This window comes from Blennius ocellaris, assembly GCF_963422515.1.
Source record: "Blennius ocellaris genome assembly, contig: SCAFFOLD_265, whole genome shotgun sequence".
NCBI classification, from domain to species: Eukaryota; Metazoa; Chordata; class Actinopteri; order Blenniiformes; family Blenniidae; genus Blennius; species Blennius ocellaris.
Genome location: NW_027661913.1, coordinates 17,309 through 40,386, shown reverse-complemented (window position 1 = coordinate 40,386; position 23,078 = coordinate 17,309). Strand labels below are relative to the sequence as shown.

General features: G+C 49.2%; 2 protein-coding genes across 2 annotated transcripts; one reads left to right on the top strand and one right to left on the bottom strand.

Annotated features, from left to right (window-relative positions):
* Nucleotides 1-1,003: 1,003 nt before the first annotated feature.
* Nucleotides 1,004-14,498, top strand: LOC308148600 (uncharacterized protein). Its single transcript, XM_080522081.1, has 9 exons — nucleotides 1,004-1,061; nucleotides 2,666-2,850; nucleotides 2,946-3,084; nucleotides 3,169-3,311; nucleotides 3,628-3,680; nucleotides 5,782-5,906; nucleotides 12,046-12,153; nucleotides 13,220-13,429; nucleotides 13,521-14,498. Exons 2-9 carry the CDS (start codon nucleotides 2,669-2,671, stop codon nucleotides 13,830-13,832), a joined length of 1,272 nt encoding a protein of 423 aa, XP_080378207.1. The 5' UTR covers nucleotides 1,004-1,061; nucleotides 2,666-2,668; the 3' UTR covers nucleotides 13,833-14,498.
* Nucleotides 14,499-15,752: 1,254 nt separating this feature from the next.
* LOC308148601 (P2Y purinoceptor 3-like) lies at nucleotides 15,753-17,903 on the bottom strand (the record flags this gene model as incomplete). The annotated part of the gene is made up of 2 exons (XM_080522082.1): nucleotides 15,753-16,632; nucleotides 17,452-17,903. The coding sequence occupies 2 exons, from the start codon at nucleotides 17,901-17,903 to the stop codon at nucleotides 15,753-15,755; spliced, it is 1,332 nt and encodes a 443-aa protein (XP_080378208.1).
* Nucleotides 17,904-23,078: the final 5,175 nt, after the last annotated feature.

Sequence of the window (23,078 nt, the reverse complement as noted above, 5' to 3'; positions counted from 1 at the left end):
GGTCATCATTAAGTGGAGAAAGCCGAGAAGGGGTGGTTCGGGCTGTGTTTGACGTGTGCTGCTCCGCCCCCTGCAGGTACCCTCACTGCCTGCACATGCTGGAGCTGCTGCAGTACGAACACTTCCGGAAGGAGCTGGTCAACGCTCAGTGTGCCAAGTTCATCGACGAGCAGCAGCTGCTGCACTGGCAGCATTACTCCAGGAAGCGCACGCGGCTGCAGCAGGCGCTGGCCGAGCAGCAGCCGCTGCAGCAGCAGCCGCCGCCGCACGGGAACGCCGCCGCCAAGTAAAGCGGCTCAGCCAAAGACTCTCGAGGCTCGAGACGGGACGTGCTGGACAGTCTCGCTGCAGGAGGCCAGCCACAAACTGTCTCTGTCTCGATCATGTCTCCCATCTTGTGACATCACACCCCGTCTGACATGAGACCTTTTTTGTGAGGTTTTGTAAGCGCCACAAACACTGCACTCACACACCACCTTTCTTGTATTTTCACATTATTCTTTTTCCGTAATAAAATATTTAAAATTTGAGAGTTTGGCTGTCTAGTTCACTGCTCCGGTCCAACATTCTGCTTCAGCTATTCATCACACGCTCACTGATTTGATGACGCTTCACAATCCTTGTGTTTCAATCTACAGTACTGCACAAATGTGATAAAACCCATTTTGTAAACGTTATTTTTTTTAATCAATGTGCTCAATAGACAGGAGAAAGATATTTTGACTGCCCTTGATTTTAATACTTCTTTATATTTATGTTAGACAAAATAAAGAGCACTAAAGTTTATTTCGCGTTCGTCCCAGCTTATTCGATCCGTTGATTATGAATCGTTGTTTCACGTTCTTCCGGTTGCCGAATTATTTTTCGCGGGTGTAACCGGAAGCCGCTTTGTGTGCGGACGCCGCTTTGCTCGTTACACCTGTACGTGCGCTGTGGTCGGGAGCGGTGTAGTGGAGCCTCTGGTTTCTCAGCAGGACGCCTCTCTCACTGAGCGGCAGTTCTCGGGGTTTTCCTCGTCACAACATCGGGCACTCACACGTTCAGTGACCGGATCGAAGGCGGTAAGTGTCTGTTATCCCGGGTTAAAGTCAGTTTATTTTGTTTTTTTTTTTTTTTTATTATCAATAAATCGCTTGTTTTGTTGTAAACGTCTGAGCGGACTTGTGGAGGCAGTGCGCATGCTCAAGTTGGAAGACCCGGGTCAAAGTTCACAGCGGAGCCTTCCCAGGTGTTAAAAAGTAGTTTAAAACTGTCCGCTGTTCATAAACGTGACCTTTAGTTCCTTACGAGTCACTTTTTAACCAGAACTTTCCACGCGCTGCAACATGAAAACAGTAGTGGAGCCTGTTTTTTTTTTCTCATTCAAGATTCAAATGACCACAAAAGTACTTGCACATGATTGTAAAAACCGTTGACCAGATCTCAGACGTCCCGTGTCTTTCTTAAAGTTGTACAGGAGGATTTTCCCGAATTTTAGGAAAGAACCGCCCTCTCCACCTTTTGAAAAAATGCACATGCGCAACGCTCTACCTGCTCCCGAGACGGAACGCCTACTAAAACGTGTGCGAGAGACATGCACGAGCCCAGTTCTCCTCGTGCACGCTCTGTTTACAAGTCACAAGTCGGCATCGCTCACACAAGCTCACTTTACAAGAAGATTTGCACTTTTTCCACTATGTCAGACTCGCCACCGGTAAGTGAAAGTCTATTTACGACAAGCAAACATTTTTTAAAAGCTGAAGGCGTAGCTCACCATATACACCTGAAAGCGCGCATGCGCAGAAAGTGAAAACTAATAGATCCACGCTACCTCGGGACGAGCACTTACGACGGCCTTATGTAATATATCACCAGAATGATTGACAATTGGGAGGACCAATAGTCTTGATGATCCACCCGGAAAAAGAACATCCTCCTGTAAACCTTTAATGGATCAAAAATGATGTGATTACAATAGTTTCAGTTCTGACTGGCGGGTGGAAAAATCCACAAACGTCACAATAATGACTTTGCATGTCATTTAAAAACTTCTAAATATCTAAAAATGTAATAATGTATCTCAATCCCGGATTTAGTCACAAGGCGTACACTTTCCTTACAACTCAAATCATCTCGTTCAACCCAAAACCAACATTTAACAGATCTTATCTTCAGGTCTTATCGGCGTCTCCTCCGCCAAAATAAAAAGCGCTATGACAATCTGACAAACCTTTTTTTTCTGTCCCATCAAAACTTCAGTGTTTTGAGTTGGCATCAATCCAGATCCCAACTCATGGGCTCAAATCTGTAAAACATTTATTCTTTCACTACCGATGTACCCGTGCGTTATCAAATAACCCACAGATTTCATCACGTTGGTCAAAGAACGTGTAAAATGGGCCTCAGACGTCCGTCTGGCTGGACATCAACCGTCCCGACCGCCAGCATCTGTTCATTTAGACGCCATCAAAAGTTTAGCGCTCACCAAAAAAGGTGATCTTGGACAAACTAGAAAACCCAAGAAGGTCAAATCCCTGAGAAGTGGACGGTCTCCATGTGGAACGGAAAACCATTCCTGAAACAAAAAACGATTTGGTTTCACCCGAAGTGTTCACAGGATGTGGACAAATCAGAGTCAACCGTCAATTGCTTGTCTTGGCCCCGCCCCTTTCCCCCTCGGCTGCAGACGATGCTGCAGAGGGTGGCGGTGGTCGGTGCCGGGGCGGCCGGACTCTGCGCGGCCCGACACGTCCTCTCCCGCCCGGGCCGCTTCGCCCCACCGGTGCTTTTCGAGGTCAGCGGCCACGTCGGCGGCACCTGGTGCTACGAGGAGCGAGAAGGGTCGCTCAGCAGCATGTACAGGGACCTCAGGTAGGGTCACCTGCCTGAAGCCCCGCCCACTCAGGCAGAGTGCGGCGCGCCCACACCCAGAAAGAACCAAGTGTGTGTGTGTGTCTCTGTCACAGGACTAACCTTCCCAAAGAGGTGATGAAGTTCCCAGATTTCCCGTTCGAGGAGGATCTGAGCAGCTTCCTGCCACATCAAGAAGTCCAGCGGTACCTGCAGAGTTACTGTGACACACACCAGGTCCACACACACATCCGGGTCTGTACACACACACACACACACACACACTGCAGTTGTTTTCGGCTCACCTGTTGTTAATTGACCTTGTCTGTACGTTTGTAGTTTAACACGCTGGTTGAGAAGGTGACGCCTGTCGTCATGACGACAGAGGATGGGCTGGAGAAGACCGTCTGGGAAGTGACATCATCCGACGCGTCAGGTCATCGCATGGCCGAGACGTTCGATTCCGTGTTCGTCTGCACGGGGTGTGTGTGTGTGTGTGTGTGTGTGTGTGTGTGTGTGTGTGTGTGTGTGTGTGTGTGTGTGTGTGTGTGTGTGTGTGTGTGTGTGTGTGTGTGTGTGTGTGTGTGTGTGTGTGTGTGTGTGTGTGTGTGTGTGTGTGTGTGTGTGTGTGTGTGTGTGTGTGTGTGTGTGTGTGCGTGTCAGAGAGAAATATGTTGAACATCTCAGAACGTTACTTTCCTTCTGCTGTCAGTAGAGGCTGATAGTTTCCTCCTGTGTGTGTGTGTGTGTGTGTGTGTGTGTGTGTGTGTGTGTGTGTGTGTGTGTGTGTGTTTTCAGACACTACTCAGACCCTCACATCCCAGTCATCCCGGGAATCGAACACTTTAAAGGTACAATCCCTCTGAAACCTTCCAAACTTAGTGAGAGCAGAAACACAAGATAGGAAACAGTTTTCAAAAACTGGTGTCAGACCAGGTTGTAGAGACCAGTTTCAGACCAGGTTGTAGAGACCGGTGTCAGACCAGGTTGTAGAGACCAGTGTCAGACCAGGTTGTAGAGACCAGTTTCAGACCAGGTTGTAGAGACCGGTGTCAGACCATGTTGTAGAGACCGGTGTCAGACCATGTTGTAGAGACCGGTTTCAGACCAGGTTGTAGAGACTGGTGTCGGACCAGGTTGTAGAGACCGGCTTCAGACCAGGTTGTAGAGACTGGTGTCAGACCAGGTTGTAGAGACTGGTGTCAGACCAGGTTGTAGAGACTGGTTTCAGACCAGGTTGTAGAGACCAGTTTCAGACCATGTTGTAGAGACCAGGTTCAGACCAGGTTGTAGACACTGGTGTCAGATCAGGTTGTAGAGACCACTTTCAGACCAGGTTGTAGAGACCGGTGTCAGACCAGGTTCAGACCAGGTTGTAGAGACCAGTTTCAGACCAGGTTGTAGAGACTGGTGTCAGACCAGGTTGTAGAGACCGGTTTCAGACCAGGTTGTAGAGACCGGTTTCAGACCAGGTTGTAGAGACCGGTGTCATACCAGGTTGTAGAGACCAGTTTCAGACCAGGTTGTATAGACCGGTGTCAGACCAGGTTGTAGAGACCGGTGTCGGACCAGGTTGTAGAGACCGGTGGCAGACCAGGTTGTAGAGACCGGTGTCAGACCAGGTTGTAGAGACCAGTTTCAGACCATGTTGTAGAGACCGGTGTCAGACCAGGTTGTAGAGACCAGTTTCAGACCAGGTTGTAGAGACCGGTGTCGGACCAGGTTGTAGAGACCGGTGTCAGACCAGGTTGTAGAGACCGGTGTCAGACCAGGTTGTAGAGACCGGTGTCAGACCAGGTTGTAGAGACCGGTGTCAGACCAGGTTGTAGAGACCAGTTTCAGACCATGTTGTAGAGACCGGTGTCAGACCAGGTTGTAGAGACCAGTTTCAGACCATGTTGTAGTGACCGGTTTCAGACCAGGTTGTAGAGACTGGTGTCGGACCAGGTTATAGAGACCGGTTTCGGACCAGGTTGTAGAGACCGGTGTCAGACCAGGTTGTAGAGACCGGTTTCAGACCAGGTTGTAGAGACCGGTTTCAGACCAGGTTGTAGAGACCAGTTTCAGACCATGTTGTAGAGACCGGTGTTAGACCAGGTTGTAGAGACCAGTTTCAGACCAGGTTGTAGAAACCGGTGTCAGACCAGGTTGTAGAGACCAGTTTCAGACCAGGTTGTAGAGACCGGTGTCGGACCAGGTTGTAGAGACCGGTGTCAGACCAGGTTGTAGAGACCGGTGTCAGACCAGGTTGTAGAGACCGGTGTCAGACCAGGTTGTAGAGACCGGTTTCAGACCAGGTTGTAGAGACCGGTGTCAGACCAGGTTGTAGAGACCAGTTTCAGACCATGTTGTAGAGACCGGTGTCAGACCATGTTGTAGAGACCGGTGTCAGACCAGGTTGTAGAGACCGGTGTCAGACCATGTTGTAGTGACCGGTTTCAGACCAGGTTGTAGAGACTGGTGTCGGACCAGGTTATAGAGACCGGTTTCGGACCAGGTTGTAGAGACCGGTGTCAGACCAGGTTGTAGAGACCGGTTTCAGACCAGGTTGTAGAGACCGGTTTCAGACCAGGTTGTAGAGACCAGTTTCAGACCATGTTGTAGAGACCGGTGTTAGACCAGGTTGTAGAGACCAGTTTCAGACCATGTTGTAGAGACCGGTTTCAGACCAGGTTGTAGAGACCGGTGTCGGACCAGGTTGTAGAGACCGGTGTCGGACCAGGTTGTAGAGACCGGTGTCGGACCAGGTTGTAGAGACCGGTGTCAGACCAGGTTGTAGAGACCAGTTTCAGACCAGGTTGTAGAGACCGGTTTCAGACCAGGTTGTAGAGACCGGTGTCAGACCAGGTTGTAGAGACCGGTGTCAGACCAGGTTGTAGAGACCAGTTTCAGACCAGGTTGTAGAGACCAGTTTCAGACCAGGTTCCTAACCTGCTGCCTGTCACTCTGCAGGACAGGTCCTCCATAGTCATTCTTACAAGTTCCCAGAACCGTTCTCTGGTCGCTCGGTGGTGGTTCTGGGAGCCAGAGCCTCAGGGGTGGACATCTCCATGGAGCTGGCTACAGCTGGAGCTCAGGTCTCACACACACACACACACACACACACACACACACACACACACACACACACACACACACACACAATGACTCACTGCTGCCCCTAGTGTACAGCAGGATGTCACACAAGTATCACATCCTTTAAGGCAGTGCTTCTCAAATGGTGGGGCGAGCCCCCCTGGGGGGGCGTGGTGGGGTGTCAGGGGGGGCGTGAGGCAGGCGTGACTTTCAGTATTAGTGTCTTTATTCATACTTGAACAATAAAAAAAGGGCCTCCAGCTCATTTTATTAATCTATTTTGATAATCAGGCGATTGTATGCAGAATGCTGGTGCCAGCAACTCATACAGTGGTTTATACAGATCAATAAATAAATATTATCAGGTTCTCAATGGTAGTACAATTCGGGGGGGGGGCCTGAAAAAAATGTTGTCCTCTAGGGGGGGCATGACAGAAAATAATTGAGAACCACTGCTTTAAGGGGTCTCCATCTCCATTTACCAGGGGAGTTCTACTTAGTCTTCAACAATATCTCATTTGAATATGAATTCTTCTTCTTCTTCTTCTTCTTCTTCTTTTTCTTCTTCACGTGTGGACGTGTGTTTTGGGAGGGAGCGAAGAGGGCGAATTAATTAAGTGAAAAAAACGTGTTTGTTGTGTGTTTTTCTTCTTTTTTCCAACTGTGTGTTGTGTATGATCATTTTTTATGGTTTGTTAGTGTAGTTTAAACTTAGTTTATTGTTGTTTTTTGTGGTTTTTTCCGTGTCCCGTGGACCGGATGGCGTCCTCCGGGGCGTCTCCCGTGTCTCTGAGACATGGAGTCCGTTTGGTGTCGCAGCCCGCCTCCACTGTGGAGCAGGTGCTGCAGGTGGTTGGAGAGAAGGTACGAGAACATCACCTACGCTTCCCGCATGAATAAAGCTGTGGTGGTCTTTTTGAAAGACGCAAAGTTTGGGCTGATCTCATCGAGAGCGGACTTGTGATGAATGACGAGTTCATCCAGGTGTCCCCGCTGGCCGTACCGTCCACACCTTGTCCGGAGTCCCGCCGTTCATCTCCAACGAGGCTCTGGAGCGGGAACTGCGGAGATTCGGTAAGTTCGCGAGTGGTTTCCGTCCCGTGGGTCTGGGCTGCAAGCACCCAAAACTGAGACATGTCCAGTCTCTGCGGAGACAAGCGTTCATGTTCCTGGACTCTGAGACTCAGACACTGGACGTGTCTTTCCGGGTGAAGCATGAGGAAGGAGTTTACATGGTGTATGCGACCTCGGGGAGCTTTAAATGCTTCGAGTGTGGAGAGCTGGGGCATAAAATGATCGCGTGTCCGCGGCGGCAAAACGCTGCGGGGCACCGGACTGACGGCGGAGAGCCGAGCGCTGCAGCCGCGCCGGCGGCTGACGCGGGCGGTGCTCCCGGCGGCGCCGGGGCGGCGGCGCGCTCCCCGTCTCCGGGTGGTTCCGCGGCGGCACCGGGTGTGTCCGCGGTGGTGGCGGATCGGCCCGGGGGGGCCGCCGGGGCGGAGGGGCGGCCTGCCGGCCCCGCCCCCACAGGTGCGTGGGGTTCCCGGAGTGCTGAAGCCACTGACTCCAGTGTGACTGGAGCCGAGACGGTGCAGAAGGAGACAAGGACAGAGGGAGTGGAAGGGGACATTTCAAGTGTGGACAAGAATGAGCCGAAAGAAAAGGCAAAAAAACCTGAGACTGGTGGACAGGTGACTGGTGAACAGGGGACTGGTTGTCAGGGGACTGGTGGACAGGTGGGGACTGATGGGGAGCAGTGTGTTGACATGGAGGAGGAACTGCAGACCTTGAGTGGTCGGTCAGCAGAGCAGCAGGCTGGTCCGGAGGCTCCGGAGGTTCCAGGGGCTACTGGAATGGACTCAGAAGACGAGGTTGACTCCGACACTGCATCACTTGCAGGCAGTGTCTCTCAGAGCTCAGACATTTACTCTTTGGAGGAGATCAATGCATTTCTAAAGGACTCTTTTGGTCGGCAGTTTGACGTGGGGAGTTATTTTCCCAGTGCCGAAAAGTTTGTCCGGACGGTGAGCGCTCTGCAGAAGTCAGTCAGCACTGAACTGCTGGATGAGAAGAAGCGCTATCGTCTGAGGAAGCATGTCACTGCGGTTAAAAATTCTTTAAAGAGTCGCAAAAGGGCAAAGAAGATGAAGCTTTCCAAATAATTGTGTTATGATCATACTTCACGGGGTGTTTTCTTATCTGCTGGTTCTCTTGGTCTGTTCTGTGTTTTCTTCTCCTCCTCTGATGGCCTTGACAGTCGCCTCTCTCAATATAAACGGGGGTAGAAATGCACAGAAGAGGGGCTTATTGATGGAGACAATCAAACAGAAAAGGATAGACGGGGTCTTTTTACAGGAGACCCACAGTGACGCCCTGATAGAACCAGACTGGAGGTTATGGTGGCCGGGCCAGCAGGTTCTGAGTCACGGCTCCAATCTTAGTGCTGGAGTCGCCATCTGTTTCTCTCCCCACCTTAACGTAAAGATTTTATCACGGCTAGAAATAGAAAAAGGCAGACATTTAATGGTCACAGCGACAATTGATGATTTCAGTTTTTGTTTTGTTAATATGTACGCACCGAATGGTGGTGCAGAGCGGCTGTCGCTTTTTAAAAAAATGAAGGCAGTGGTGACAACCATCGGTCAAGGTGAGACTGTGGTGATGGGAGGAGACTGGAACTGTTGTCCAGTTGATGGTGTGGACAGGACAGGAGCAGAACCCCACCCCCAGTCCTCCCAGTTCCTCTCTCAGTTAGTGATGGAGGCTGACCTGGTGGATGTGTGGAGGAATAAACACCCCTCTGATGTACAGTTCACTTGGGTCAAGGTGGTAGACAATCGAATCAGTGCAGCCAGACTAGATAGGTTTTATATGTCTGCCTCTTTTATCACTCGTGTTGTGAATTGCCGCATTATCCCTGTTGGGTTTACAGACCACCACCTAGTTTTAGCAGAGCTTCTTTTATCTGCTAAAAGGACAACAGGCTCTTTTTGGCATTTTAATGTTAAACTTTTAAATGATTTCAATTTTTGTGAAAATTTTAGCTACTTTTGGAAATACTGGGAAGAACAAAAAGAGGGTTTTTCTTCTCTCAGTCAGTGGTGGGAGGTGGGGAAGGGCCAGATTAGGAGTTTCTGCCAGCAGTACACCTCCTTCTCCACAGTCAGGATTCGGAGGGCAGTTGAAGAGCTGGAGACCGAAATTAGTGGACTGCAGAACGGTTCTGATCCTGACACTGGCTTGCTGCTCTCTAAGCAGCATCAACTGAAGACTCTCCTTCAGGAGAGAGCCAAAGGAACCTTGGTCCGGGCCAGGCTCAGCACCCTGAGAGACATGGATGCTCCGACATCCTTCTTCTTCACCCTGGAGAGATCGGAGGCTCAGGGGAGGCAGATGGTGTGTCTCCGACTGCCTGATGGGCGGCTGACGTCGGACCCGGCAGAGATAAGGAGGCATGCTGTGAACTTTTACTCGGACCTGTTTGGGGCGGAGAACTGTGACGGGGATGCTGCTGCTGAGCTGCTGCAGGATCTGCCACAGCTGAGTCCGGAGGACCGTCAGGTGCTGAGCTCAGGCCTCTCTTTGGAGGAACTGAGCACTGCAGTGTCCCAGATGGCCTCAGGGAAGTCTCCGGGCCTCGATGGACTTCCCCCAGAGTTTTATAAACATTTCTGGAGCCTGCTGGGAGGGGACCTGCTGGACGTCTGCAGAGACTCTTTTATGAATGGGACCCTTCCTGCTTCCTGCCGCCGTGCGGTGATCTCCCTACTGCCAAAGAAGGGGGATGTGACCCTACTGAAAAACTGGAGGCCTGTCGCTCTGCTGTGCACGGACTATAAAATTTTATCAAAAGTTTTGTCTAATAAATTGAAGGATTTTATTGATTTATTAATTGGCAGCGAACAATCTTACTGTGTCCCCGACAGGTCGATCCATGACAATTTGTTTTTATTGAGGGACATTTTTGACTGTTGTAAATTGTACCACTTGAACACTGCTATCATTTCAATTGATCAGGAGAAGGCTTTCGATCGGGTCGATCACTCTTTTTTGTTTTCAACATTGCAGGCGTTTGGGGTGGGAGACACATTTCTGTCATGGATCAAGCTGTTATACAGCCAGGCGTCATGTGTCATTAAGGTGGGGGGAGAGCTAAGCTGTCCTGTACCTGTCCATATAGGCATCCGGCAGGGCTGCCCCATATCAGGCCAGCTGTACAGCATGGCTGTTGAGCCACTGCTGTGCAGACTGAAAAACCGGCTGAGGGGTTTGTGTCTGCCGATGTCTGCTGCCGAGTCCAAGGTGGTTGTGTCGGCGTACGCAGACGACATAAACGTGTTTGTAGCAGGTCGTGAGGATGTACTTGCTTTGCAGGACAGCTTTGCCCTGTATGAGAAAGCCTCTTCAGCCAGAGTGAACTGGGGGAAGAGTGAGGCGTGTTTGGTGGGACGCTGGAGTCCTCAGGACACTCCTGACCTCCCTGGTAATCTTAAGTGGGGGACCTCAGGCATGAAGGCCTTGGGTCTGTGGCTGGGGAACGAGGACAGGGAGGGGAAAAACTGGGAGGGAGTGCTGGATCTGGTGCAGGCCAGGTTGTCTAAATGGAAATGGGTGCTGCCACAGTTGTCTTACCGGGGAAGAACTCTCATCGCCAACACGGCCTTCAGGCTGCAGGCGTTACAGGGGCTCCTCTATGGCTCGGCGGTCTGGACACCACTGGCACGGCTGGTACTGAGGAAGGCTGGGTGACTCGGTCTGGACAAACGGCTCTTTCTGTCTAACCCCGCTGAGTGCGATCTTTCCGGACTGACTCCATTCTACAAATCCATGATGGAGGCATGGAAGACTCTGACAATCTCCCGTTCAGACACCAAGCCGGGGCCATGGGTCTTTGAGGAGCCTCTGCTCCACAACTGTCTGATCCCCACCACGGCCTTCTCTTCAGCCACTTTGAGAGGCCAGCTCATCAAGGCGGGGATCGTAAAAGTGGGCCATCTGGCTCGGACATCCACGCAGCAGCTGACGGTGATGATGGGGGTTCGGTCCAGCAGAGTGGTCCAGTGCCTGGTGGAAGAGGTGTGGCGGTCTTTTCCTGCTCCTCTTCGTTCCATCGCACAAGACAAGAATCGTGTTGGACAGGGGAGTAGCGGAGAGGACTAAGTTTTCCCCTCCCTGAGGGTTTGTCCTGCTGTGGGGGAATGGGAGGAAGAGGAGGGCAACCTGCTGACCATTACGACTCCCAGACTGGGCCTCTTCCAGTCCTGCCCTGGGAAGGATCTGTACGGCAGCTGTGTGAAGGTCCTGCATCTGCAGTCGCTGGCTGGAGTGAGGGAGTCGAGGTGGACTGGGTTGTTTGGTGGAGGTTCTTCCCCTAGGGGGAGCTGGCGGGTCCTGTACAAACCCCCCGTGGAAAAGCGGATGGGTGACCTCCAGTGGAGGGTGATTCATGGAGCGTTGGCCACCAACAGATACCTGGCCCACCTAGATCCAAGCACTGGGGAGAACTGTTCTTTTTGTTCACAGTCTGAAACTGTGGAACATCTGGTGGTGTCCTGTCCCAGGTTGTCAAATCTATACACCCTTCTACGAAGGCTGGTGGAGGCTCTGGGAGAGGTTTTTTCTGTCCCCCTTTTTGTGTTTGGTCCGAGGTACGTGAAGCAGAAAAAGGCAACGGTGGTTTTATTGAATTTTATCTTTGCATGTGCGAAACTTTCCATCTGGCGAAGCAGGAAGAACCAGGTCTCAGGTGTTGGTTTTACTGATCCACTGCATGTTTTTAAGGGTCTGGTCACTGCTCGCCTGAGGGTGGAACACAGTTTTTATGAACTCACGAAAAACTTGCCTGGTTTTATTTCTGTGTGGGGAATCAGGCAGGTCCTGTGCTCCCTTGGTGAGGAGGACTGTCTGATCGTGACTTTTTAATCTTCCATGTGATTTTGTGTTTGATTTTATAGCCCAACACGCTGTGTGACTGTTTTTCAAACCTTTGGTCTCCTCTGTGAGGATGATGAACATGGACTTCATTGATGTTTGTGTTTGTTAAATAAAGGTTTTTTCAACTCAACTCTTCTTCTTCTTCTTCTTCTGCTCCTCCGTCTTCTTCTTCTGCTCCTCCTCCTCCTCCTCCTCCTTCTTTTTCAGGTGATTCTCAGTCACGCTCGTCCTCGTCTCACCTTCCCACTGCCTCCAGGGATCCGGGAGTGCAGGGCAGTGGAGGCAGTGCAGGAGGACGGCAGTGTTCGATTCCAGGTGAAGATCTCACTAGTTACCCCTGAGAAGGGTAAATAATCTCACTAGTTACCCCTGAGGAGGGTAAATCTCTGTAGTTACCCCTGACGAGGGTAAATAATCTCTGTAGTTACCCCTGACGAGGGTAAATAATCTGACTAGTTACCCCTGACGAGGGTAAATCTCACTTGTTACCACTGATGAGGGTAAATAAACTCACTAGTTAACCCTAATGAGGGTAAATAATCTCACTCGTTACCACTGACGAGGGTAAATAATCTGAATAGTTACCCCTGACAAGGGTAAATAACCTCATACCCCTGACGAGGGTAAATAATCTCTGTAGTTACCCCTGACGAGGGTAAATAATCTCACTAGTTAGCCCTGACGAGGGTAAATACCTCACTAGTTACCCCCGAGGAGGGTAAATAATATCACTACCTACCCCTGATGAGGGTAAATAGCCTCACTAGCTACCCCCGAGGAGGGTAAATAATATCACTACCTACCCCTGATGAGGGTAAATAACCTCACGAGGGTACACAACCTCATACCCCTGAGGAGGGTAAATAATATCACTAGCTACCCCATATGAGGGTAAATAATCTCTGTAGTTGCCTCTGAGGAGGGTAAATAACCTCACTGGTTCCCTCTGAGGAGGGTAGATAATCTCACTAGTTACCCCTGAGGAGGGTAAATAATCTCACTAGTTGTCCCCGACGAGGGTAAATAATCTCACTAGTTACCCCTGACAAGGGAAAATAACCTCAGTAGTTCCCTCTGAGGAGGGTAGATAATCTCACTAGTTACCCCTGACGAGGGTAAATAACCTCAGTAGTTCCCTCTGAGGAGGGTAGATAATCTCACTAGTTACCCCTGACAAGGGAAAATAACCTCAGTAGTTCCCTCTGAGGAGGGTAGATAATCTCACTAGTTACCCCTGACGAGGGTAAATAATCTCACTAGTTGTCCCCGACGAGGGTAAATAATCTCACGAGTTACCCCAGAGGAGGGTAAATAATGTCTGAACTTTCCTCTGAGGAGGTTCTGCCTACTGGTTGAGTTGGGCCTCTCTGATTGGCTGCAGGATGGCGAGGTGGGCGTGGCCGAGGTGCTGATGTTCTGCACCGGGTACAACTTCAGCTTCCCGTTCCTGGACAGCGGCCGGCTGGGGCTTGAGGTGGACGACCACGTGGTGGCGCCGCTGTACCGCTTCCTGCTGCCGCCGGCCTTCCCCTCGCTCTTCTTCATCGGCCTCTGCAAGATCATCCTCCCCTTCCCCCACTTCGACTGCCAGGTAACCCACGGCGACCACGCCGCCGACACTCTCGCCGCTGCCGGCGTCGGCCAGCAGGCTTCCCGCTGAGCGCGCTCTGTTGCCGCCGCAGGTGCGCTTCGCCCTGGCCGTGCTGGACGGCTCGGCGGCGCTGCCGTCCCGGTCCCGCATGGAGGACGAGGTGCGGCGGCAGCAGCGGGAGAAGGCGGACCGCGGCGTGGAGCGGCGCCACCTGCTGCTGTTGGACCAGGACCAGTGGGAGTACTGCGAGTCGCTGGCTCGCTCGGCCGGCTACCCCCCGCTGGCGCCGGTGACCCGCGCCCTCTACGAGGAGGTGTGGCGACAGAGGAGGGTCCACCCGCAAAACTACCGCCGGACCAACTACCGGCTGGTGAGCGACGCGCGGTGGGAGGTGAAGGAGTGAGACGGCGCCGGGCCCGCTGCTGCACGCGGGCGAAACTTTAGCGAAGACCCGGCGAGTTCTACTCCGACCCTGTGAAATCAACCAACGCTCAAGCTTTATACTTTCAATCAATAATGTCACAACCTGACGGCTCCGGCGAGTGTGCAGCATTTGGAGTCCTGGAAAGGGGGCGTGGCTTAAATAGGAGGCGTGGTCTATAAACAGGAATGCTTTCAAAATTAAAAAGAAAATGGGGCAAGTTGAAACGACAATCATGTAAACGTCGTGTTTCTCCTGGTAGGACTCCGCTTCCTCACCTGGCGGTTTATTCTGGATTAGCTTCAGATATTCTGCGATTTAATTCAACGTCGACACCAAAAAAGTTTGCAAAACAAGGTGAGTGCTGTTCTTATTGGGGTTTCTGAGATGTGGAGGGGTGAACGAAATGTGTGTTATCAATTAAAAACAACCTTTCGAGGTTCTTCCTGCTCTGTACAAGTCTTTGACATATAAAAAATGATGATCTACTGTTTTATTATCGGGTTTTGGAGGATGAAATGTAACAGAAGCAGCACATCTATATGCAGACGACCTATAGATTCATGTCTGGTTTAATTTGTACATTTTGTCAAACTTTTCTGAACTGAAAATCTTGGTTTTGCATCACATTTTTCCAAAGTAATGTGAGCATGGGTTAAAAAAAAGTTATCAATAAAAGCCAGTCACTTGCAAAAAAAAAACAAAACTGAGTTTTCATTGTCAACAGTCTCTCTCTCTCTCTCTCTCTCTCTCTCTCTTTCTCTCTCTCGCTCTCTCGCTCTCTCGCTCTCTCTCTCTGTCTCTGTCTCTGTCTCTCGTCACCTTGCATGAAGCCACGTGCAAACAGCCCCGACCCTCCTCCTAGCCGAGCGTGTGCATGTAATACCAATTACATCCACTAGGTGGCAATAACCTCTACGTAAATGTTTTTTGATTTAGTCGCAGTGGAAGAATGTTAGTTAATTGAGCACAGTAGGGGGCCTCCCTCGGCAGCAGGGGGCGGCAGGTGGCAGGCAGACGCCATAACGACGGACCGTTAAGTTGAGTGTCAGAAGCGCGACGGTAAAGTAAAATCTATGGCAATATTGACCGCTGCTAATTATGGATATAAACTGATAACTGGATATAAAGATGATTTAGACGGCTGGTTTGACGCTGTGACAGTGAAGTGTAGTGCATTACCTCTCTGACCAAAATCAAACAGTTGGCAAGATCAGAAGGTGATTCAAAGACAAAGTCGAGCTCCAGCCTCGGTTCATTTTATTCAATAAATATGTGGAAATCTGCTCAGGCTGTTCCAACTCGGTCTGGGTGTTTGAAGAGAAACGCCTCACATGCGCCGGTACACAGCCCCCAATCAGTGACAAAGGAAACTTTCTAATTACTGTAAAATTAACACTACAAACTAATACGCTAAATCCTCTCTGTTTTTTTGTGGTTTTTTTTATTTAAAGTTGGATTTCGGGACTGAGACACACCATGTATTCAGTGTTCTCGTTGTGTCTGAACTGGGAGTTTCAGCCGTGAAATGAGTCACTTTCAGAGACTGAACACCTGGTGGCGCTCCACTTAATGACAATGTTACATATTAGGAAAGAACATGGCTTCATCCAGGACAGGTATTAGCCTCACTGAACATGCTATAACGTAGCAACATTCTGATGCTAATATGCTAACGTGTCACTCAACAGCCACGTTCAAAAGTCGAGGTCTTGGAAGTTTTCAAACTTGGGAATTTCAACCTAAAGCAGGCAAACAACCGGGGGAAAAAAAGTACAGAATCGCGAGGCCCCTGAACACATCGTCACATCTGGACGTGGACTGGAGGTGAAGCTAATATGAACCCACTTCCTGTTTCGTTGCGTACAGTTTCGTATCACGTCTGGAAGATACCGGTTTTTTTTAAAAGATGACTCTGGAAGATTTGGACTCGTTCTCCACGTGCACCTCCCTCTCCACCTTCTCTCCCGCCTCCTGCTCGTCCTCTACTGCGCCCTCTTTCTTCAAGATTTTCAGCGGCCACCAGAGGGAGCCGCTGCGGCGGTCCCGGCGGACGCCGCGCCGCCGTGGCCAGCAGCAGGGGGCGCCCTTGTCGCCCGTGAGGAAGTAGAGGAGGGCGTTGAGCCAGGCGTTGCAGGACGCCAGCGGGCGGGTGACCTTGTAGCAGATGGAGACGGCCTTCATGGCGTTGCAGCCGCCGAGCTGCCCGCGCCGCAGCAGCAGGAAGAGGGTGCGCGTCACGTGGAAGGGCAGGAAGCAGAGCGCAAACAGCAGCGTGATGGTCACGATGGTCTTGATGGATTTCCGCCGCCGGCGGATGTAGTGCGAGTACTGCGAGCCCGAGATGGACACCGAGGTCCTCTCCCGCTCGTCCTCCAGCGCCCCGTCCCCCGCCGGGCCGTCCTCGCCGCCCTCCACGGAGCTGGGGGGCGAGCGCAGCGTCCGGAAAATGGTGCGGACCACCCGAGAGTAGCACCAGGCGATGATGACGAAGGGCACGAAGAAGCCCAGCAGGTGGAGGACGATGCCGTACGGCACGTAGTCGGCGAACTCCTCGTCGATGGCGTCGTCCCAGCAGTTCATGTAGCCCTCGCCTTCTCGCTCCGCCGTCCCGTTGCCGCCTTCGCTCGCCCCGCCTCGCCGCACCAGCCCCGTCTGGGCGAACCGGAAGATGGGGCAGGTGAGGACGAAGACCACCACCCAAACCAAGGCGCAGGTTCCCTTCACCAGCCGCCGGCTCTCCAGAGTGATGGTCCTCATGGGGTGGCAGATCCCCAGGTACCTTCAACGCCACCAACACACTGTTACACACTGGAAACACTCCTGGACTTGCACTCAACATGGTAAACTCCGGCTTTTGAACAAACAACAAACGACTGTGATACCCCCAAAAAAAGTCTAGAATATTCCAAGTAGCTCCGCAGTTACATTGACTCAGATTGGGATGATCTGAAAAAGTAGTGTTTTGAGAATCCCTTCATTTTGTTTTGGGTATTATTCTGTGGTTTAACACTAAAAGGTGATGGGAAACTTTATTGTTTATTCTTTAGTTTTACGAGTACACACACACACACACACACACACACACATACAATCATTCTAAGAATGAAAAGACCAAAAATAACACAGACAAACCCAAAACAAACACTTAAAGACACAAAAATACAAAATGACACAAACCAATTGGTAAAAAAAACCAACCCACAACCAGAAAAGCTGCTGTAAGACACAACACAAAATGACACAAAATCAACTCCTAAAATCCACACAACTGCTAATAGACAACAAATAACAACACAAGACAGCAAACATCTGTTTAAAGATGTGAAAACAACACAAAATGACAGCAAAGCAACTGCTGAAAGCTCAAAAGAATTCCTCATGTACACAAAAATAACAACTGCTAAAATTCCCCAAATGATACCAAACAAACCGTGTGGCTTCTGAACTGAAAGGAGTTTGACCTCGATGCTTTTCGTCGTGTTTCTCTTGGAGATTTATTCTGAAATTGTGTACGACGGAAACCAAACGAGGCACGTTTGAATCAGAACTAGAACACAGACTGTGCGAACCACCAGGGGGCGCAGCGGGGGCGTCTCACCTGTGCACGGAGATGCAGGTGAGGAAGAAGATGGAGCAGTAGAGGTTGAAGTAGAAGAGGAATCGAACCAGGCGACACATGAAGTCTCCGAACACCCAGCGGTCTCTCAGCACGTAGCTGGCCACCAGGAAGGGCAGCGACAGGCCGTACATCAGGTCGGTGGTGGCCAGGTTCACCATGTAGATCAGCGAGGTGTTCCACCGCCGCGTTCCGCCGCCGCCGCCGCCGTGATGGCAGCAGGAGCGCAGCAGCACCACGGAGTTCAGCGTGAGGCTGAAGACGAAGGTCAGCGAGTAGCAGACGGGCAGGAAGACGTACTTGTAGGACTCGTCGATGCTGCAGGATGCTGATGGAGGGACGGACGAGGCCGGAGAGGAGCCCGAGGCGTTGGGGCGCTCGGCGGACACCAGACCGAAGAGCGGCGAGACACTGGAGGCGGCGTGCAGTCCCATCATGCACATCTGGAGGCTATCCGTGGCAGACGGGGGGCACTTCCTGTTCCTGGGACACCATTTCTGCTTTGCCGTTTCACCGGGGTCCCTTCAGGAATCCTGTCTACCGACATCCGTCCATCTCTCTATCGGTCCGTCTCTCTATCGGTCAGTCTCTCTATCGGTCCGTCTCTCTATCGGTCCGTCTCTTGTCAGTCCATCTCTCTATCGGTCCGTCTCTCTATCGATCCGTCTCTCTATCGGTCCATCTCTATCGGTCCGTCTCTCTAGCGGTCAGTCTCTCTAGCGGTCCGTCTCTATCGATCCGTCTCTCTATTGGTCAGTCTCTCTATCGGTCAGTCTCTCTATCAGTCTCTTTTGTCAGTCCGTCTCTCTATCGATCCGTCTCTTGTCGGTCCGTCTCTATCGGTCCGTCTCTATAGGTTCATCTCTCTATCCGTCCGTCTCTCTATCGGTCCGTCTCTTGTCGGTCGCTCCGTCTCTCTGCAGGGGGAAAGAAAACATGTCATCAGGACTTTGGCGAGGCTCTGATCATAGCGACTCCGTTCTGCTGATGAAGACGTCGTCTCGCTTCATTAGAGCTTCAATCATTAACGAATGTTTCCGGAAACCAGGGCGCGGGGGAGGGGGGGGGGGGGGGTTGGACTCTCTGTTCCAGCGGTGGCGGGGTCAGAGTTCAGCCTGTAGGGGGCTCGCTGGCTGGACGGAACCTCCACTGGACTTTGCTCCACTGTTCTGGTCGTGTTGGTGTGAAGGTGGGCTCTGGGTTTGGACCTCAGGTGATTGCGCTCTGGCAGATTTACACACACACTGTTGAACCAAATAATGAGTTGTTGCTGTTTTAGTCCATGTGTTTAAAGTTTCTATTAGATTAGTGACCACATCCGTCTCCCCCGAGCTCATCCTCATTCCATAAAGGCCGTGACGGGTCGTCTGGATTGAGGGGAAGCTCATCAGCGCTGCTAATTCCTGCTTTCAGCTTGAGAATCTTATTTAAGCTTTAAGTTTCTCTGATTTGAAGGTGAAACATTGTATCGTCATGCATTAACATACATGAATGACCGCCAACTTATGAAAGAAATACAATTTTAGCAGTTTTTATGGGTTGTCAGTAAGAAACTTCACCCATTTACAGAAAAATCCTGACTTACAAATGTATCTTTGGTCAGTTGGATATTTCTACACTGCTATGTTGTAGTTACCGTTTGATGAACTTCAGTTTAAGGGAAGAGAAGTTTCCATGAAATGTCAGAAAGTGTAATGCAGTAAGTCAGTTCATAATAATCCCTTACTGCTGTGCCACTGAAACATGTTGTCTTCTTTCTTATCAATGCTGGTCACCATGTCAAGAACCTCCTCTTTACTGGGGGTGGAGCCTCATCAATCCTGAACTCACCCAGGCCTTCTGAAAGCAGCGTGAGTAGCATTAGCATCTTCCTCCTCTAACATCAGATTATAGAGATTCTTCCTCCTCTAACATCAGATTATAGAGCATCTTCCTGCTCTGACATCAGATTATAGAGCATCTTCCGCCTCTAACATCAGATTATAGAGCATCTTCCTCCTCTGACATCAGATTCTAGAGCATCTTCCTCCTCTGACATCAGATTCTAGAGCATCTTCCTCCTCTGGCATCAGATTATAGAGCATCTTCCTCCTCTGACATCAGATTCTAGAGCATCTTCCTCCTCTGACATCAGATTCTAGAGCATCTTCCTCCTCTAACATCCAGATTCTAGAGCATCTCCCTCCTCTGACATCAGATTATAGAGCATATTCCCCCTCTGACATCAGATTATAGAGTGTCTTCCTCCTCTAACATCCGATTATAGAGCATCTTCCTCCTCTGACATCAGATTATAGAGCATCTCCCTCCTCTGACATCCGATTCCAGAGCATCTTCCTCCTCTGACATCAGATTATAGAGCATATTCCTCCTCTTACATCAGATTCCAGAGCATCTTCCTCCTCTGACATCAGATTATAGAGCATATTCCTCCTCTGACATCAGATTATAGAGCATTTCCCCCTCTGACATCCGATTATAGAGCATCTTCCTCCTCTGACATCAGATTATAGAGCATCTCCCTCCTCTAACATCAGATTATAGAGCATCTCCCTCCTCTGACATCAGATTATAGAACATCTTCCTCCTCTGACATCAGATTCTAGAGCATCTTCCTCCTCTGACATCAGATTCTAGAGCATCTTCCTCCTCTGACATCAGATTATAGAGCATCTTCCTCCGCTGACATCAGATTATAGAGCATCTTCCCCCTCTAACATCCGATTATAGAGCATCTTCTTCCTCTAACATCAGATTATAAAGCATCTTCCTCCTCTGACAACCGATTATAGAGCATCTTCCTCCTCCAACATCAGATTATAGAGCATCTTCCACCTCTAACATCAGATTATAGAGCATCTTCCTCCTGTGCCATCAGATTCTAGAGCATATTCCACCTCTCACATCAGATTCTAGAGCACCTTCCTCATCTAACATCAGATTATAGAGCATCGTCCTCCTCCAACATCAGAATATAGAGCATATTCCTCCGGTGACATCAGATTATAGAGCATTTTCTTCCGCTAACATCCGATTATAGAGCATCTCCCTGCTCTAACATCAGATTATAGAGCATCTTCCTCCTCTAACGTCAGATTCTAGAGCATCTTCCTCCTCTGACATCAGATTCTAGAGCATCTTCCTCCTCTGACATCAGATTATAGAGCATCTTCCTCCGCTGACATCAGATTATAGAGCATCTTCCCCCTCTAACATCCGATTATAGAGCATCTTCTTCCTCTAACATCAGATTATAAAGCATCTTCCTCCTCTGACAACCGATTATAGAGCATCTTCCTCCTCCAACATCAGATTATAGAGCATCTTCCACCTCTAACATCAGATTATAGAGCATCTTCCTCCTGTGCCATCAGATTCTAGAGCATATTCCACCTCTCACATCAGATTCTAGAGCACCTTCCTCATCTAACATCAGATTATAGAGCATCGTCCTCCTCCAACATCAGAATATAGAGCATATTCCTCCGGTGACATCAGATTATAGAGCATTTTCTTCCGCTAACATCCGATTATAGAGCATCTCCCTGCTCTAACATCAGATTATAGAGCATCTTCCTCCTCTAACACCAGTTTATAGAGCATTTCCCTGCTCTAACATTAGATTAGAGATAATCTTCCTCCTCTGACATCAGATTATAGAGCATCTTCCTCCTCCAACATCAGAATATAGAGCATCTTCCTCCGGTGACATCAGATTATAGAGCATCTTCCTCCTCCAACATCAGAATATAGAGCATCTTCCTCCTCTAACATCAGATTTTAGAGCATCTTCCGCCTCTAACGTCCAGATTCTAGAGCATCTTCCTCCTCTACATCCAGATTATAGAGCATCTTCCTCCACTAACCTTCCACAGTGGTTATAACTTGGATGTCATTACTTCCACGTTACAAATCTAAACGTCAAACTTCTACAGGATCAGTAAACTGCAGGTCGGCGTCTGTGTTCCTATTTTCATTTTTATTAATCGATTCCTTTTCATCCTGCAATGATCTGATGGAGGAAAAACTGAATTTGAGCCACTGTGACGTCTCTCTGATCCGCTGGCTTCAACTTACAGGAACAAAAGATTCAGAGTATCCAGACAAGTTTTACCTGCAGTTTGTCCAGTTTCACCTTGAGTACTGGAGGAGTTTTCCTCCTCCTCCTCCTCCTCCTCCTCCTCTTCGTCCTCGCAGGCTCGTCGAGTTTCCTCGGCGGAGAGGAGAAGCGTCTGTTGGAGGGTCTCTGGAGGCTTCAGCCCGACCTTCAGCTCATCTGTAAATAATTCATCAGTGTTCATTCAGTCAGAACTGAAACTCAATACAGGGACTGCAGAGGAGGAGGAGGAGGAGGAGTAGGAAGAGGAGGAGGAAGTGGAGGTGGTGGAAGTGGAGGAGGTGCAGGAGAAGCACGTGGAGAAGGAGAGAATTGTGAGAATCCCAGATTACTAATTAGCCGATGACACCAATGTGTCTCTGCACTGTAACATTTAAACATCCAACACTTATTCGTAGTGTTTCTATATTAACTTAATGTTTACTTCTCATGTACGTCAGTTCAGTTTCTCTTCTTATGAATTAATCCCGATCAGCTGTAACTAAAGTGCAATTTCTCTCCTGTGGAAAAATTAAGTTTGTCATAATAGTTATGAAACTTCAACCAAAGTAAAAGTTGTATTTGAACTGAAGAATTTAGGAATTTTCACAAAGTGGTAAAAAGTTGGCCATATTTGTATTTTTGTACCTTGGTCCTACCTACTACTACTTCTACTACTACCACTACTACTTCTACTAGTTCTACTACTGCTACTTCTACTACTACTACTACTACTACTACTTCTACTAGTTCTACTACTACTACTTCTACTACTACTTCTACTAGTTCTACTACTACTACTTCTACTACTACTAGTTCTACTACTGCTACTTCTACTACTACTACTACTACTACTTCTACTACTACTACTACTACTACTTCTACTACTGCTGCTACTACTTCTACGTCTACTACTACTAACTAATACTATTGTTTTGCGCTTTTGATCGAATCTCTGTATTCTGTTACTGTAATTTTGTTGTGGTTTTAATGTTTTTAATTTTTTAGTTTTAATTTAAAATCACTTTGTAACACTGTTTTAAAAAAGTGCTAAATAAATATAGTTATTATCATTATTATTACTACTACTACTATGACTACCACCACTACCATTTTAACCAATACAACTACTACCAATCATGCCACTAAAAATACTACCTAACTATAACCACCCCCACTACTATTCTACTGATTCTACCTCCGATACTATTACAAACACAAATACTACCAATACTACTACCAAAATGATCTAATATTTTTGTCTTTTAATCCATCTTTTTGTTAGTTTACTTCTCATTTTACCGATTTCTCATCGTGTGTTGAGGATTTATTGGTTGTGTGTGAAGTGAGAGTGGGTTTGTTTTGTCGCTTGCAGTGAAAAACACCTCAGCTTGAATCAAACAAGGCAAAATTAAACTGCTGAAAACAGATTTAAGCTTAAAAAAAGAAAAAAAAAGAAAGACCAAAAGAGAAAAAATTAAATTTTCATCATTAGCTGACTTGAAGTGATGTG